This window comes from Mesitornis unicolor, unplaced genomic scaffold (assembly GCF_000695765.1).
Source record: "Mesitornis unicolor isolate BGI_N332 unplaced genomic scaffold, ASM69576v1 scaffold1790, whole genome shotgun sequence".
Lineage (NCBI taxonomy): Eukaryota > Metazoa > Chordata > Aves > Mesitornithiformes > Mesitornithidae > Mesitornis > Mesitornis unicolor.
The window spans coordinates 4,587-21,630 of NW_010158756.1; the positions used below are offsets into that span (position 1 = coordinate 4,587).

Genomic DNA, 17,044 nt, shown 5'->3' on the forward strand with positions numbered 1-17,044 from the left:
CCCCCCCCCCCCCATCATCCCCCTGCCCTCAATCTGTGGTGGAAAACTATAGGACAGTTGGACTGCATCAAATTCAGCTGAAAGCAAATCTGGGAAGTCTAGAGTTATTGGAACAACCTGGTGTATGTGCAAGTTATTTGACCTGCACTGAGTTTTTTCTGTTCTGTAAAGCTGAACTTTTCTGTAGGTAGGCAAAGGATTATTAAGTCTCTTTTTTTGTCTTCTGATGATTCCCTAGCAATCAAAAGAAAATTTATTTAATGAGAGAACCATTTTCATGTCTCCCCCCGACAGACTTTAAATGTAAGACTTCTGTTGTAACGTCTTTGTGCAAGTTGTGGAGTTTTTTTGTTTGTTCTTGAACCTGGTACTCCTCGAAAGTGAAAGAAAGAACAAAAAGTGGAAGTAGGGAACAGGGTTAAATTCTGCAGTTGAGAGAGACTGGTTCTGTCTGTGGTGAAGGTGGGTAGGGAACAGACTGGAGAGAGTGCTGGGGCTGTGGGGACCTGCTGCCAAAAGCATGGGATTGGTCATAAAACACGGACTCCAGGAGTGTCTTTGCTTGTGTCCTTGGAGCCTGAATCACACTTGAGGTGCCAGACCTAGTTTCTGATGGCTGCTGTTTTCACATTGTGTGGCTGCAACTGTTTTCAGGTGATTTTGTTGCACAAGGCGGTTGTCTTGTTAATGACAATCTTTGGGAGGTCTGTTCACAAAGTTTTACCACTTTCACTCTGCCGGCATGATTAGGAACGCTCATTCCTGCAGTGCTGATGCAACTACAAGAATGCAGTGCAAGAGAGGGATTTATTCTGACCTGGGAAGTGAAATAGAGGTATAATAGTAACAGGAATCTTTAAGTTATGTAGGTAGGCCCATGTTAGGAGTTAGTTTATGTGTGGAGGGGAAAGCAGCCAGGTGATGTTCCATTTCCTTCACACTTCAATGTTAATCTGTTGATGCTTTCCACTTGAATTTGAGAAGAAACTTCTCAGTGAGGGTGCCAGAGCACTGGCCCAGGCTGCCCAGAGAGGTTGTGGAGTCTCCTTCTCTGCAGCCATTCAAAACCCGCCTGGACGCCTTCCTGTGTAACCTCATCTGGGTGTTCCTGCTCCGGCAGGGGGATTGGACTGGATGAGCTTTGGAGGTCCCTTCCAATCCCTAACGGTCTGGGATTCTGTGATTCTGTGCAGTAGTGTTAAGGGAGGGAGGAGCATTTGTTAGAATGCTTGGTGTGCATCAGTACTCTATATGTCCTCTATGTAGAAGGGCATTATTGAGAACATGTTAGAGTAAATAGGATGAAAATCCTTTTCAATCAATTGATGAGTAAAATAGAGGAGTTCTATCTACACAAAACTTGAAAGTTTAGAGATGGGTAACTTACTAGTATCAGTTTATCTATTGAAATAATGTTTTTGTATAATTTATACAAGAGTAAACATTTATTTGAAATCTGATTTTTAAAAAACCAAATCAGTACCATTGAGTTTATGCAGAGATTGTCCCCTCTGCAGTTACAGGGGGTGAAAAAGCGTGTGGAATTATTTGCATTGCAAGTTATCCAAAAGGAGTTGCGTCTGAAGAGTTGTTCTCTTAATTATGTTGTAAGTAGTAGTAAGTAAGCAATTAGTTAGAGGGTTTTGTATTCCTGTCCCATTGACATTTATTTTCTGAGCAAAGAAATCCAACTACAGACCAATTTCTTAGGTATCTGTTAGCTGGAAGGTATTTATTGATCTGCTGCTTCAGTTGGCTCTATTTTGTGAACTCCTTCAGTTGGACATGCTCAAAATTACATTGATGCCCTGTGTGTCAGGCATCTGCTTGGTGACTGCTCAGACTGTTTTGATAAAAGTGTTCTTATATGATTAAACTTACTTTGAGATCTTTTTTGGTTTTGATTTCTTTTTCTTCTCAAACATGAACTTATACTGCGAATGCTTTTACTAAAGTGAATATTATTAAAGGAATAAAATACGACTGTCAGGAACCAAATATTGTTTTGGAAATTTTATATTGCAGTCAGTTTTTTGTTTTCAAGTGTAGTGGAGCCAGTCCCAAATAAGTTGTCTTGACATGAACTTCATTAGTTTAATGATCACTGTGCTTTCCAGCTGCATGCCAGTCAATTTGCTTAATTCTGTTTGAGAGCATCATTTTAATTTTCATAGAAACCTTTTTTTTTAAACTGAATTAGCTTAAAGCAAAGGTATTTTAAGTAAATTTTCAACCAGTGAAACCATGCTATCAAGCAAAGTTGACAAGGTAATTAGACCTGGCTTTCTTTGCATTTAGAAAAGAGGACTACTTGAAGGATTTCTGCATACTTTTGCAAGTTGCTCTATGATTTGTAGTTTGACTTAGCCAGGGATTTTTCCTCATTTTAGTCCTTTCAATTTGGTGTTCTCTTATTTTTAGCTATTTCTGCTTTTGAAGTCCAGCCACTTTCAACTGAGGTCCAAGAAGGTGGAGTAGCTCGATTTGCCTGCAAAATAACAGCAAATCCTCCTGCCACTGTGACATGGGAAGTGAATCGAACAACTTTACCTTTAGTCATGGACAGGTATGTAGAGTTACACATTTTAGAATGTAATTTATTTATCTTTCTGTGTTAATTTTGAGGCTGCTACAAGAAGGTATGCTTGCAATGCCGTTACAAAAAAGGTTCCACGTGTAAGTACGCCAACTATTAAAATAGCTAGTAATAGTTATGTTGTTAGTGAATTTTAAGTAGGTGTTATGAGTGCAAACCAGAATGACCCGCTATTGTCTACACAGTAATCATTGACCTGTGAATTGTTATTGGTGAATTTTGTATGCAAGTCATCTGCAGGAATGGGAATTGCTGTGGGATACAGAATACTTGGACCATGGCTGTAGGGGCGGTTTGAGCTAGCAGGATTGCTTTCACAGAAGAATTGATGCTGAACCTGTTTTTCTTTAGAAGGCAAATAAAGAATTATAGGTACAGAAAATTGAGTTTAAACACTTCATGCTAAGGAAATTCTGCGCAGGGGGACTTCTCTTGAGTTGATTAACTTGAAGCATACAGCCTGTTCCCTGCTAGATTCTTTTCCTGTCCAGATTGTATTCATTGAACCTACTCCCATCGTTTTCAACATAACTTTTGTGGAACATGTCCAAGATACCTTGCATGCAAAGGAAGGAAAAAAGAGAAACATAAAAATTGAAAGCATTGGTGGGTTTCTGGGATCCATATACCAGTTATGCCAGTATATCAGAAATAGCTGCCAAAAATCAGCCAACTTGAGTAGTATGAATGTAGCAGTTGGCTAAAGAAGGTTGGGATGGTTGCTTCTGAGGGTGAGAAGGATCTGCTTGTTGAAAGTAAATTTGTCTGCTGTCATCGTGGTGCTGGAGGGGGAGGGACAGAAACCTTGCCTGTAGTTCAGAAATGCAGGGTGGTGAGTCACATATAGAGAATGTTTGAGTCTCCAGCCTGCTGTTCCCAGGGCAGTGTAGCAATGGCTGTTTGTAAATCAAGTAGTTAATTCCATGATGGTGTTCACTGGCTGAACATTTATCTGCATTTCTTTTTTTGTTTCTGTGACAGGATAACTGCTCTGCCTACAGGAGTTCTTCAGATCTATGGTGTTGAACAGAAGGATGCTGGGAATTATCGATGTGTTGCCACAACAATAGCCAATAGACGTAAAAGCACTGAGGCAGTGCTGAGTGTTATTCCAGGTACTCACCGTGTGAGATTTTTTCCAGTAGCATTACATTCTTTTTCATATTATAACAAAAGCACTTACTTACATTGAAGAGCTGTAACTGTCTTCTGAACCACTTGCCCAAATAATAATTTTGCTTGCTTGTATCTTCTAGCTAAAATATTGTTCAGGGTAAGTTTCCACAGTTAAATTGGGCTTTGGTGTAAAATTAATTATAAGCACCCTTAAAAAAATGTGTTTTATTTAATCTTTAATTGAGTTTTTGTTCTCACTTTCTTTGTTTTTAAAAAATTCTTGTTTTTCCCTCCAAAGCCTCAGACTTGAAACCTTTTCACAAGCCATCTATAATAGCTGGTCCTCAAAACATTACGGCATCTCTTCATCAAACTGTCATACTGGAGTGTGTAGCCACAGGGAATCCAAAGCCAATCATCTCATGGAGCCGGTTAGGTAGGTCCTACAATTACAGCATATGACCTTTCAGCCTGTGGAGAGGAAGTGAAACTGGAAAGAAAGGATTTCAGCAATTAGGTTACTGTTCTGAGGTTTCATGTAGCAGGTAACAATTAGTAGGTTAGGGTAGGATAAGTGTAACACTTAGCTGCATACTTCAGTACTGCTGTTAAGAAGCCCTGAGGTTTTCTGAGGCATTGGACTCACCGCTTCTGCTGTCAATCCCGCACTGCCCCCAGTGCAGTGTGGGCAAAGGGCCGTGTAGGTTGGTGACCTCCAGGGATCTGTGACTCTGAGTACAATCAGTGGTGAGTTAGGGCAGGTTGGTGTGGTTGAGTCCTATGAAACAATCCTGTAAATGTTTCTCCCCCTCTTCTTAGGAGGAGTACATGAATGTGATTTGGACCTTGTGTTAGTGGGCTGTTTGGACTATGGATAGGTATAGTCAAACCCTGTGTAGTCTGCCTGCAAGGGTAGAAGGGTAGAAGAGAGGTTTTTCCATTAAAACTACCTCTGTTTTTATTCTGACATGTACCTAATTGTGAAAGTCAGGACTGTACCTGTAGAAGCATGAAAAGTTTTCCTACATTTTTTTGTTTCCTGGTTAATTCTTAATTCTTCCTGGTTAATTAATTAATAGACAAACAAGTAAGAAAAAACTTACCTAACAGTCATAGAGCGTTTGCTGTGAAAATAGAAGAAAATACATGGTAATCAAATATACTCAGTATATCGCCAGCATAATTCAGAAGGAGATAGATGATCTCTGTTTGTGAAGTTGATGTGGTTGTTGGTAGTGATGAACTGAATCATAGTACAAGGCAATTATGGAAGCTAATTGGGAAAATGGCATTAGTTTTGTAGCTGTGATGTTAAAGTTCAGGTATAAACCACTTACCAAGTGGCAAGACCCAACCATCTGAATGGTTAGATAACTAGAATGAAGAGTGCAAATGCAAAATGGAAACCTCTGAAAGCTCATCTGTGATTTCCCTTTGAATATTTTGACTTTTAAACTCTAATCTATGCCATTAGTGCCTAGGCAGCCCTATTTAGGTGAGTTACGTAGACACATTGAACAGCCTTGTAACCACACTTCTCCCCCTCTTTCGAATAGACCATAAATCCATTGACGTCTTCAATACCCGTGTTCTTGGAAATGGGAACCTCATGATCTCTGATGTAAAGATGCAGCACGCAGGCGTGTATGTCTGCAGAGCCACTATTCCAGGCACACGAAACTTCACAGTAGCCATGGCGACTCTCACTGTGCTGGGTGAGCCTGCTTTGACTTTCACTGTGTGTTTGAACAACTTGTGTCTGTCTTGAACTGTGCTATGTACTGGGCTGAATTTTTATCTCAAACATAGAACACCAAGGGCTGTAGGGACACTGCAGAGTTGAAACAGATCACAGAACTGTGGCTTCTTCTGGCTGTTGACTTAGATGAGAAGTGTCAGATTCTCTATGTTTGACTTACAAATGAGCAGGTTTTTTGCACTTGGAGATACCCAGGTGCAATGTTTACTCTGAGAAGACATGCATTCAACACAGAAAAGAATCCTATAACAAAACAGAAATGTTTAATATATATGTATGCTTTGTGAGCAGTATGTCATAGGCTGGAGTTTGATTTGTTTATATTCATAAATGCATGAACAAAAGTGTGTAGAAATGTTGCTATCTGTACAGTTTGTAAAGTTTGTATCTTTAAACAAATGTGCTTTGTTTACATGGAATGGGCTTTCTGCATGGGCATATATGTATCTGAGTAGCCTAAGGAGAGAGATTTGTGTGTGGAAAATTAATTATTATACTGACTGGCCTTACATTTGTGGAGGCTTGATTTTTTTTTCCCCCTTGTTACTTGTATCTGTAGCTCCACCTTCATTTGTGGAATGGCCGGAAAGTTTAACAAGGCCTAGAGCTGGTACTGCTCGTTTTGCTTGTCAGGCAGAAGGAAATCCTGCACCCAAAATTTCATGGTTAAAAAATGGAAGGAGAATACACTCAAATGGCAGAATAAAAATGTACAACAGGTAAGACTACAATTGCTGTTTAAGAGCTGTGCTAGTGATGTGCTACCAAAGGATGAAATTCCAGTAACTACGTATAGCCAAGCAAGATATAACTCAAGTAAACATGAAATTGGACATTAAATGTAGTTATGGATGTTTCCTTGGCAGAAGGAATGCAGATTAGTCAATGCCTAAAATACTCAGCAAAGCTTTTGTGATGGCTGCTTTACCTGGGGACTAAACTGAAACGATTTCACCACAGATTTACAGTAGTGTAGCAGAGACCAGAATCCTGCTAGTTGTTGGAGGCTCCTTTTCACTACTTCTGTACAATGAACAGCTCATATTAAAGAGTTGGTTACGAAATGACAACCCTAAGGTTGTGCTTTTTGCAGACAGGGAAGAGATTTACAGGTTTGTTTTCACTGTGCCTGGCTTTGCATAGACATGGCAGATTTTTAAGAACTCCTCAGGTTGCTAAATTTCACAGCTGCTCATCCATTTCTAATAGTAGACTTCTTGACATGTAAGTCAATTATACTGAATTGATGAAGCAGAGGCAAACATAACTGTTGTATTTATGTAGAGCTAAGTTTATCCATGATGTCAGCTTTTTCCCCCTCTTTTTCTTTCTTCTGGATTCAGTAAATTGGTGATTAACCAGATCATTCCTGAAGACGATGCCATTTACCAGTGCATGGCTGAGAACAGCCAGGGATCTATTCTCTCCAGGGCCAGGCTAACTGTAGTTATGTCAGAAGACAGACCTAGTGCACCTTACAATGTCCATGCTGAAACAATGTCAAGCTCAGCCATCCTGCTGGCATGGGAGAGGCCACTGTATAATTCAGACAAAGTGATTGCATACTCCGTGCATTACATGAAAGCAGAAGGTAAGCAGTGTGATTTAAATACTGTTTAACTACTGGTATGTGATAAGAACTTCAGTGTCCTTGCAAAAACTGTCAAAATCGAATGGTTCATAACTAGGGCTGCATCAGAGCGTACAGGCATATAAGTGTATGTTGTAATCAACAGGCATGCTTGGGGAAAAATGCTTTTGCCACGTCATCTCATTTGTGGGACTGAGTGCTCTTCCAACTCACCCTTGTCTGATTGCACCAGTGAGCAGATTTTGAAGTCAGGAATGGGCTTTAAATCCTGGAGCCTCCCTACTATTCTCTGGGTTTCCCTCTGTCAGCAGGAGTTTCTGCCTCCTCTCTTCCATCTGTGTGCTTGGCAGGGAAGGACAGAGCATAGAGTGGAATCCTGAAGACTCACAGGGTTGAACTTTTCACCAGTGACAGCTCTTTTGTCTAGATCCCAAATTCTGGTGACTTTACTGGCTTTAATGTATTTTGGAGTAGAATAATTGATACTTTTTTGGCTTCACTATCTTCTCTTAGAACAAATACCGGCTGAGTGGTAAAATCTTTCCTTTCACCACTTGGTCTCCTGCAATGAGAAAAGTATACTTAAATTCTAAATATGCTAAAATAGCCAGAAATGGTTTATCCTAGTCTTTGAAATTATATATAAATTTCAATATAAAAGGTAACGAATAGTTAGAACTAAAATAACCAGAACATAGACATTTTAAAATCCTTTAGTATTATGTATTTGCTTTAAGTTAAGGTAATCTTTAAAGTGCTAGAAAACAGGGATTTTTTCATAAGTAGAAGTGATTGCCAAATGACTTGAAAATTTGCAGTGCAGCTCTGTTTTCCAGGAGTGATTTCTTTTTCCATTTCTATTCAGTAAGTGGTTTATTCAAGGACAGAGCTGCAGATGCTCAGCTCTGTGTGGAATACCAGTCTGCCATCTGCTAAGCAGAGGACAGGAAGGACAGCTTAATTACTCTAATACTGATGCAGAAATAGCTGTCTTTACTTTTGCAAGCGGGATATTTCAGGACAGGAGAATTTCATCTGAAGGAAGGAAGGAAAGCGTTTTAGAATATAATGAGGACAAGAGGTAAGGAAAATTACCCCCTACACTTTCAGTCACTGAGGTATTGTGCTCACAACCCCCTCTTAAAGCTAATATGAATAAAGTCACGCTAGACAAGTTATCTGGGTAATTGTATGTCCAGAGCCAATGTAGAGAGCAGAGACTGGGTAACTTCAAAGAAAACTGGAAAACTGTCCTTAGGGAAGTGTGTGTTTGTGCAGGAAATACTCTTGCACAGTAGTGGAAGGAGGTATCTTTTGAAATGTGTTTTCTGCAAAATCATTTTGCAGACCCTGCTTCATTTGCTTGCTTATCCAAAGGTTATATCTTGTGAAATTCGATTGTAGCTTGTCTTGGATTAGAAGACAAAACGAACTCCAAACAAAAGCAACCAACCAAATAAAAATTACTCTGATTTATTTGAATTTGCTTTCTCAAATGCTCATTTTTCCATCTTTTCAAGATTCTTTTGATGTTTACTCTATTTTATGTAGTGGTGTTGTGCATCCTTTCACATTAGTAAAATCCACACGGGAAGACTGGGGAGGGCTGTGCTAAGAGGAGTAATTACAGTGGTGGGAAGCAAAATGTAGGTGATCTGCATGCATTTTTTTTCTTTGGTTACATGATTGGGTAGTACTAGAAGATCTGCATCAGGACAGGAAAACACTTCTGTCTCATTTAGTATTAAAAAAATGTTGAGCTTCAAAGGCTAGTGGACTGCAGTTCTGTAAAAATAATTGCTTTCTAACTGTTAGTTTGTAAACCTTTCTAAGGATGTTGCCCATGTATCAGAGGCATTATTAAAAACCTAGAGAATGACTTTGTGAGAAAGTATTGCAACAGCCATCTCTCTGATGTAAATTTAGAAGCAACTATAGTAAAGGGAATGCAAATTAAATATCAAAGAAAATCTTTTGATGACATTCACACTATACTAGGTGCTAACATAGGCTGTTGACATTGTTTACCTTGTAAGAACTCTGGATAAGTATGTATTAATGTAAATAGTCCGTGTGGATCTATTGCTCTTACTATTCCTTTTAGCCTGTCTTTCCCCAGTCTGCACTCACACCCTTTTTCAGACTCTAAAGAAGATAAAAAGTTATCTCAGATGTATCTGACTTGCTTAAAACTTCTCATGTGTAACTTCGTACTTTATACATTTATGCTTCTGTTTGAGACTAAATCATTTATCACATTATATATTGCTCTCTTATTTTAGTTAGGAACCACATTTGTCAGTGTGAGTAAATAACATTTTATTGCAAAAGAGAACAGTGCTCGCTAAGTCTCCTAAGTTCTACTGATGCTTACGATTCCGTAAGTTTTGAACAGAAAGGAAAACTGGTTAATACACTGATCATACACAGTGTTTTAGAGTTTTTCTGTAGACTTCACAAATGTGGTAGGTACTTCGAATACAAAAGATACCATCACTCATCTTTTCATTTCACAACTTGACTATTCTGATGTTTCACTGTAAAAACAGGTTTAGATCCTCTTCCCTATTTATTAAAAAAAAAGTTAGTGTTTTAATCAAGTTAGTTGAAGAAACTAACAGGTGTTGTTTGTGGGGTTTTTTTTGTTTCTTTAAGCAGAATATTTTACATTCAAATCGGGGTCATAGTAGCAAGAAGAATAAGGGTCTGATGAGCGTGCATGTTGGAGTGTGTTAATTCCTTGTTAGTGGTTTAGAAAAGGCACAAAGGGAACACTGATTGTGGTGGAAGGCAAGCCTTGTTCTCTATTATGGCTGTTTCATTAGGGCCTCTGCATGAGGCCTAGCAATCCATTCAATGAGAGAACAAGTCCTTTTAATTTGAGCTCAAGGATCTTGTTTAGCAGGTCAGAAATCGTGCCTTGCAATTCCTAATTAACAAGCCATTAACTAGTCTGTTGTGAGATGCTCGTAATCTTGTCTAATTAAAATGCTATCAAGTTAATTCATAAATGTGGGAAAACTTAATGGTGGAATTTGCCTTTCCTTTTGTTTATAAATTCAGTTGTGAAGAGGAGGAGCTGTCTCTTAAGAGTTTTGATTAAGTTGACATGCACTTGGTGTGAATTGTTCATTAACACAGCAGCTTTCACCATACTTATTCCACTTTATAGCCTTCCTCTATAGGAATAAAGGCCAGCAAAGACAAGGACTGCCGCATGCATTGCTATGCATATTTATACATGAATTGCTGAGAATTTTCTTCTTTTTTTTCTTTTTTCTTTTTTTTTTTAACAACTCACTAAGGAGCCAAACATTTTTGAAGCTCATTGTAGTCTGTTCTTATTGGCCTTTCTCCAAATTAAAGAAAAAAACGTGTCAATCAAATGTAATAGCATTTGCAGGGCTAAAATGAGATCCTTTTGCTGAATGAATTCTTTCTGTTTGTTTCTTTTCTGGGGGGGTGTTTGTTTTGTTTTTGATAGAGTGGAGCCCTTGCATTCCTTGCAGTCTGCTATAGAAAGGCTCTGTAAATAGGTTTTGAAAAAAGCCTCCCCGACTCTAAACAAATAGATGTAGAAGCTTGGTATGAATGATAAGGCTATTAGCGCTTTGCTGTTGTGTTACTGTACATTGGGCACAGTTTGTTGTGACTAATTCTAAATAGGTTTTAGAACTGCATTCAGCATCTCTTAATCGGGAAAATCCTGGAACACCATGATCTACACCACAGCAAGACACAGTTACTCCTGTGTATAAAAGGGCTTTTACTTAGGGTTGGAAAAAAAATAGAAGAACTTGAAATAACTTTGTAAGATCCTAAAACCAAGATACTGTGATGTTTAAGGGCTGTCAGAAATTTTTGTTTGTTTAACCCTTGTTTTATGCCAGGTTTAAATAATGAGGAGTACCAAGTGGTCATTGGAAATGATACAACCCATTACATTATTGATGATTTGGAACCAGCCAGCAACTACACCTTCTATATTGTAGCTTATATGCCCCTGGGAGCCAGCCAGATGTCAGATCATGTGACTCAGCACACCCTCGAAGATGGTAAGACAAATACCACTGATTTAGGTGAACATTTTTATTTGCACTGCATAGAGCTAACAGCTCTCCAGGACCTCAAATTTCCACTGACATCAGTAAGACTTCTGGAGACAGGCAAGGTAAGACTGAGCCAGCTAATGAAAGCAATGAGGATGATACAGCAATCTGACAGGGCAGCATGTGTGTGTTACATGGTGTCTTTTTCAGTGTTGAAAGACATTTCATTAAATCATGTAAATAACTATTTTAGATCTTTAAGAACTCACTCAGTCTTGAGAATCTGATGATAGCCTAGGATTTAGTCTCTATGACTCTCTCTTGGACATCTGAGATGTGAATCAAACTGCACACCCGCTGCATCTTTTTGCAAATTTTGAAGGAAAATTTGGAATAAAAATTTCCTATCCCCAAAAAATTAACTGTTTTTTTGCTATGTGCTTTTTATTAGAATCAGAAATTCCTAAAAGGCCCTAATGATTTATGTCCGTTTAGTGATTTAACTAATCTGAACATCATGGCAACAACAAACTATTTAGTATAGTTCATTAAAACTGATTAATAAATTCTGACAGGGTTAAGCTTTAGCAGCGTGGAACATTGCCAGTCCCAGTTGTCTGCGTGCCTTTGCCAGTAGTTACTACCCTCATTACATAGTTGGCGGAAGAAAACATGCACTGAGTCTTCAACACTGAGTCTTCTGGTTGTTGTCCAGGCTCTCAGTTTAAGCTGCAGCATCTAACTAACCTTGACAGTGAGTTTGTCAGAATGCTAGGGTGCTGATTGCCTTTAAAAACTGTTGGCAGCAATAAGAGAAGAGCTTCCTGCAGAAAGGAGCTTACTAAAGCTATACTGCATGCAGAACATGAGAAGTGCGAGCCCTGTCAAGTTATCCTTAAAACAAAAAAGTATCTACGAAACTTACTGGATTATTTACTCTTACATATTTACTCAGGCTAAGGTACCAAATGAGAATTTTCTCTCTGTCTTTTCCCTGAGCTCAAAAGCTTTGTCTTTCCCTTTTTAGTTCCCTTGAGAGCTCCTGAAATCAGTTTGACAAGCAGGAGTCCTACAGATATTCTCATCTCTTGGCTGCCAATTCCTGCCAAATACAGGAGAGGTCAGGTGGTCCTGTACCGTCTGTCTTTCCGCCTCAGCACAGAGACCAAAATCCAAGTCTTGGAGCTTCCAGGGACTTCAGATGAGTATCTCCTCGAAGGCCTGAGGCCTGACAGTGTCTACTTGGTTCGTATCACTGCTGCAACGAGGATTGGCTGGGGAGAGGCATCTTTGTGGACTTCCCATCGGACTCCCAAAGCCACAAGTGTGCAAGGTAATTCTGAATGTTACCAGCAGCCTAGAGATGGGGTCAACTGCAGGCTTCATCTGATGGCTACAGATTTTTATGATAGGTAGGGCAGGGATGTGATACAAGTTTTCGCATTACATGTTTTTGTTCTGGTGATCTAGAAAATAGTGCTCTAACCATTTTTCTGTGCATAATCTGCACAAAGTCCTTTAATAAGGACTGATTCCTTTAATAAAACTACATGCAGTTAATACATAGTTTCAGGATCAAAAGCTGAAAAGGAGCTAATCTGTCTTATGAAAGGCCTTATATGTGACAGGAGAAGGAAAAGACAATATATTATTTTTGTGTCAATCTCTGATAGTTTCCACATGTTGATGTTCGCATATTTGACATGGCGGCAGGAAACTTTAATTCATGTTTGTGAGCTGCTTAAATGTTTTAACTTGTAGACTCATTTCCAAAGATAACACAGTTTTCTTCTGTTCTGTATAATTTGAATAATAATAATAAAGAAAAAATGCAACAACCCCGAGCCCCATTGTTGTTTAATGTAAAATGACTTTCTGCAAATTGGCACATTACACATTAGCAGTGTGTACAGGTACTCAAGGATCTAAGTTGATGCTTGCATGTCTGTATTACAAACAAAATGTAGATATATTTTGAATGTGCAAATTTGACTTGATATTTGAAGTCTACTTTAAGTTGTTGTAACTGAGCTTTGGATTACATTATTATTTAGTAATGTCATCCAGAAGAGCATTCAACTTTGCATGAAGGGCTTGAAAAAGATGTCGATCTGAATTTGTAACTTCATTTCTTAGCTGTAGTCCACACCCACCCACTATGGATTTTATGGAGTTCTAACTACTATAGCAAATTAATATTTGATGAAGTGTTAATCACATTTACTCTGGCTCGCTTTAAAACAGGAGATAATTTTATAACTATCTTTGGAGTGTTTTCATTTCTCTTTTAAATTAACTACCGTATAAATTTAATTAATTAAGTAAGATGCAGGATTAAAAAATGTTTCTATTCTGATTTATCCAAAGTTAACTTGTTAGATTAGCTTAGATGGAGTCAGTCATTGTAATGAAGAAGTTATTATGTGAGTACACAGGTGAGCTAGAATCAAAGTCTTGAGTGAACTTTGTGCTGGTGGGCACCCAGATTTTTGCATGAAGATTAGTTGTTTTGAGAATATAAGAATATTATATATATTTCTCTAAAACCAGCACCGAAGTCTCCTGAGCTGCGTTTGGAGCCAATGAACTGTACAACCATTACAGTACAGTGGCAGCAGGACTCTGAGGACACTGCAACTATTCAAGGGTACAAGCTGTATTACAAGGAAGAAGGCCAACAGGAGAATGGACCAATTCTGTTGGATGCTGGTGATCTCGAGTATACTGTCAGTGGTTTAGGTGAGTGTATAAAATATTTCTTAACTGTTCCGGAATACAGTGGAGTCAAAAGGCATCATAGAGAGCTTAAATCTATTTTTTTTCAACTTTTGTGTAGTTATGGCTGATCTACTAACAGTGAAATATTAATGCAAAATACCAAAGATTTTTCTCTGCTATTTCTAGCCTATTTTTCTGTTACTTGTAGCCTTTGTCACAGCTATACTGCACAACAAGCACTGCTTGCTCACCATAGTAGCAAGTAGCCCTTGTGCATGTTATTATCCTGTTAATATTTCTAAGGAATACTAGCAAATATTTGCAGTACTGAGCACAAAGATTAGGGCACAAAGTTTGCTGAGTCCCATTGGAGTCTTTCCACTGATCATCTGACACTGTTTGCTCCTGTAACTCTTGCGATGCGTATTAGTACAGAAGTCTTGGTATCATCCCTAGGTAGAATGTGCTTCTGTTTACATATATAACTGAGAATCTCTTTCATAAGAAGATGTGATCTATAATGCAATCAGCAAAAGTAATTTAGGACTTGATGCTTAGAGTTTGAAGTGTGTTGAAGAGTAGTTTACTTAGGGGTAGTGCGGAGAATTAATCTTGACTAAACTATTAAAATTGACCTGCAGTCTTAACTAGGTCAAATGGCCTCTTGACCATGCTCACATACTCTCATCTGCTGCATACAGTTGAGATACTATTTTGGGGGAGATTTGAGGAGAGCATTGTGGTCTGTTAACTGGACAACTGACCATCTGTGACCATTTCTAGCCAGAGCATCTGGCAGCAGCTGACTGTTTAACAGAGCTGTGAGACAAAAGAGCAGAGGGTTGAAAGGATGTGGTGTCTGTATGTCCTGGGACATAAATGCTTTTTTTTTTTTCAGTCTTCTCATTGTGCAGTTACAAAGAAGTCATTTCAGATACATGCAAACTTATTAACTGTGTGATCCCCATCATATGGATTTTCTCACTACACCATTCCTCCTCAGTTTAAAATAGTGTTTTACAGAATTATGTTAGAATTTATACTATCTGTGTTTGTTTCTTTTTTCTTTCCAGTAAGCATGTAGACAGAAGAGAAAACAAAACCAAAGTGAGTTTGGGAAGTTACAACTTTCCCATGGTCACATTGTTAACTGAATGACAAGAAATGTGGGCACGGAAGAATTCACGTGCTTGAATTATTAGTCATGGTGCATGTGATGAGTGTTTATTCCTTGTCATCATTCTAAGTATCTAGATACGGTGACCAAAACATTATACATTACATCATAATCTGATGGCCATCATTTATATTTTTCACATATACATCGTTTATGCTGCCATAGGTTAGATCCACTGAAGAGTATCTTTTAAAATAACTTCAGTAGAAGTAATCTCTTTTTTTATTTTGAATGGGATGTATTAAGTTATTTGAAGTGTGTATCACATATGGCGAGTTTTCCTGTGTACGTTGCTTAGCTTCGTTTTCTTTTTCTTTCTTATTTTTGTTTGCTTTGTAGCATTTACAGAAAAACGCATTCATTGCTATAGCTACAGCAGCCTCACTTGGCACAGGAAATTTGATTAGGTCATGATTTTCCACTGCTAAGATGAGTACATATGTTGAAGCCTGCAAAGTTCACAGACTTCTCATAGTAACAGTGCCTGTCTGCCTACTGTATTTGCCTGTTGAGAGCTGCCTGTTTGAAATAGTTGTGCATGCTAAATGATTTCTTAGAAAATGGTTCACAACCAACCTTCTTCTGCCTGCAGCTGATGCACATGAGAGAATATAGCAGGTAAAATGACATGCAATATATAAACTCACAACTGTAGCAACATCCACACGTTAAGAAGGGACTTGATTGCTTTTGGTTTTATTTCTTGTGAGTAATCTAAAGCATTTGGACCATGCTATTTTATTTCTGCATTTCAAATCTATTACTTATTAGGTCATGGTTCTGCTTGGTAGAATTTGACATAAAGCAAGGCAAGCCACCTCTCTAGGTTTTTTTGACTGTGGTGAACTGAATCTTCGTGAACTGTGCAGAGGCTTTGAGGACTAATGTTCTGTCATCCATTTGCCTCTCCTGAGAACACTAAACTACCGATTTATTGACAGCCTCTTTAAAATAAATGTCTTCATTATGAGCTACAGGAATTAGTATGATACTGCAAGTGTGAAACATGGAGAGGAGAGGTGTGTTTTAAGATTTTTGGTTTCATATGTGTTGGATAACATGGTCAAAAGAAAAGATTTTTCTAATTTGAAGAATATGCTAATAGCATTATTATAGTGCTTCCCAGTGGCAAAGTTGAAGTAGTTTCTCATGCATTATCTGTCACCACTGAAGTTATGTGGCTTCCAAACAGTCCCTCTCCATGTCTTAGTTTGTCATGACCTAAGGCTGCTCTACAATTCCCTGTTCTCTTGCATAGTTAATAAACTGCAGATAGACTTACAGTGACATTTGGAGCGTGTCAGTATGTCTCACCGTGGAACTTTCTGCAGATGATGCAACTGTCAATTGTGCACAATCTGTATATTTAAAGAAGATGGTTCACTTACTCTGTGACAGTTGAAGTACGTCACAAAATCAGAATTAATAATACTCTCTAATCAAAGAGAACATTAGCATTGATATTATAAGCACTGTTGATTGTATTGATTGTTGCTAACGTTGATAATAAAACTGCTGTAAATTATTTGCAAATGTCCACAGGACTCTTAATGGAGGGACAAGTGTGATAGGTAAAGCAGAAGTAGTAATGTTAGGGTAAAATAGGTTACAATGGTTGAACATGACATACAGCAATATGAATATTATGCTGTATGTTTTAATCTCTTGTTGGTTCCTACCTTGTTTTTTGAGAACTGATGTCTCTTAGTCCAGTGTAGGTCTACCCAGTTACCTCTGTGTATTTTTAAACTGGATTATTTAGCATGATAGTCACCATGTAAATAGAATTAAAGGATCTGATCAGAGTCAGGGCTGCTGTTCTCAAAATAAATATCCACAGTTTCGCATAGACATTTGTTTGTGTTAAAGGTCTTGGCATTTATTTTTCAATAGCAGTCCGTTTCCTAGTCCCGTGTAAAATTCCATTATCACTTGATTTTGCCACAGGAATAGACCCCTGGGTGCATACCACGCATTTTTGCCTCTATTTTTAATTCCTCTTTTGCTTCCTCCTGCTCTAGAAAGTTCTGACTCTTTC

The 17,044-nt window shown here is 38.3% G+C and overlaps 1 protein-coding gene across 1 annotated transcript in view; it reads left to right on the forward strand.

Moving 5' to 3' along the window:
- Nucleotides 1-2,421: 2,421 nt before the first annotated feature.
- Nucleotides 2,422-17,044, forward strand: part of PRTG (protogenin) — a gene marked incomplete at its 5' end in the record, with an annotated part of 49,427 nt that continues 34,804 nt past the window's right edge. The window contains 9 exons of the mRNA XM_010184396.1: nt 2,422-2,566; nt 3,578-3,711; nt 4,011-4,148; nt 5,269-5,427; nt 6,031-6,190; nt 6,815-7,062; nt 10,953-11,117; nt 12,139-12,444; nt 13,662-13,850. Coding sequence (XP_010182698.1) covers nt 2,422-2,566; nt 3,578-3,711; nt 4,011-4,148; nt 5,269-5,427; nt 6,031-6,190; nt 6,815-7,062; nt 10,953-11,117; nt 12,139-12,444; nt 13,662-13,850 — 1,644 coding nt within the window. The remainder of the gene's footprint in view (nt 2,567-3,577; nt 3,712-4,010; nt 4,149-5,268; nt 5,428-6,030; nt 6,191-6,814; nt 7,063-10,952; nt 11,118-12,138; nt 12,445-13,661; nt 13,851-17,044) is intronic.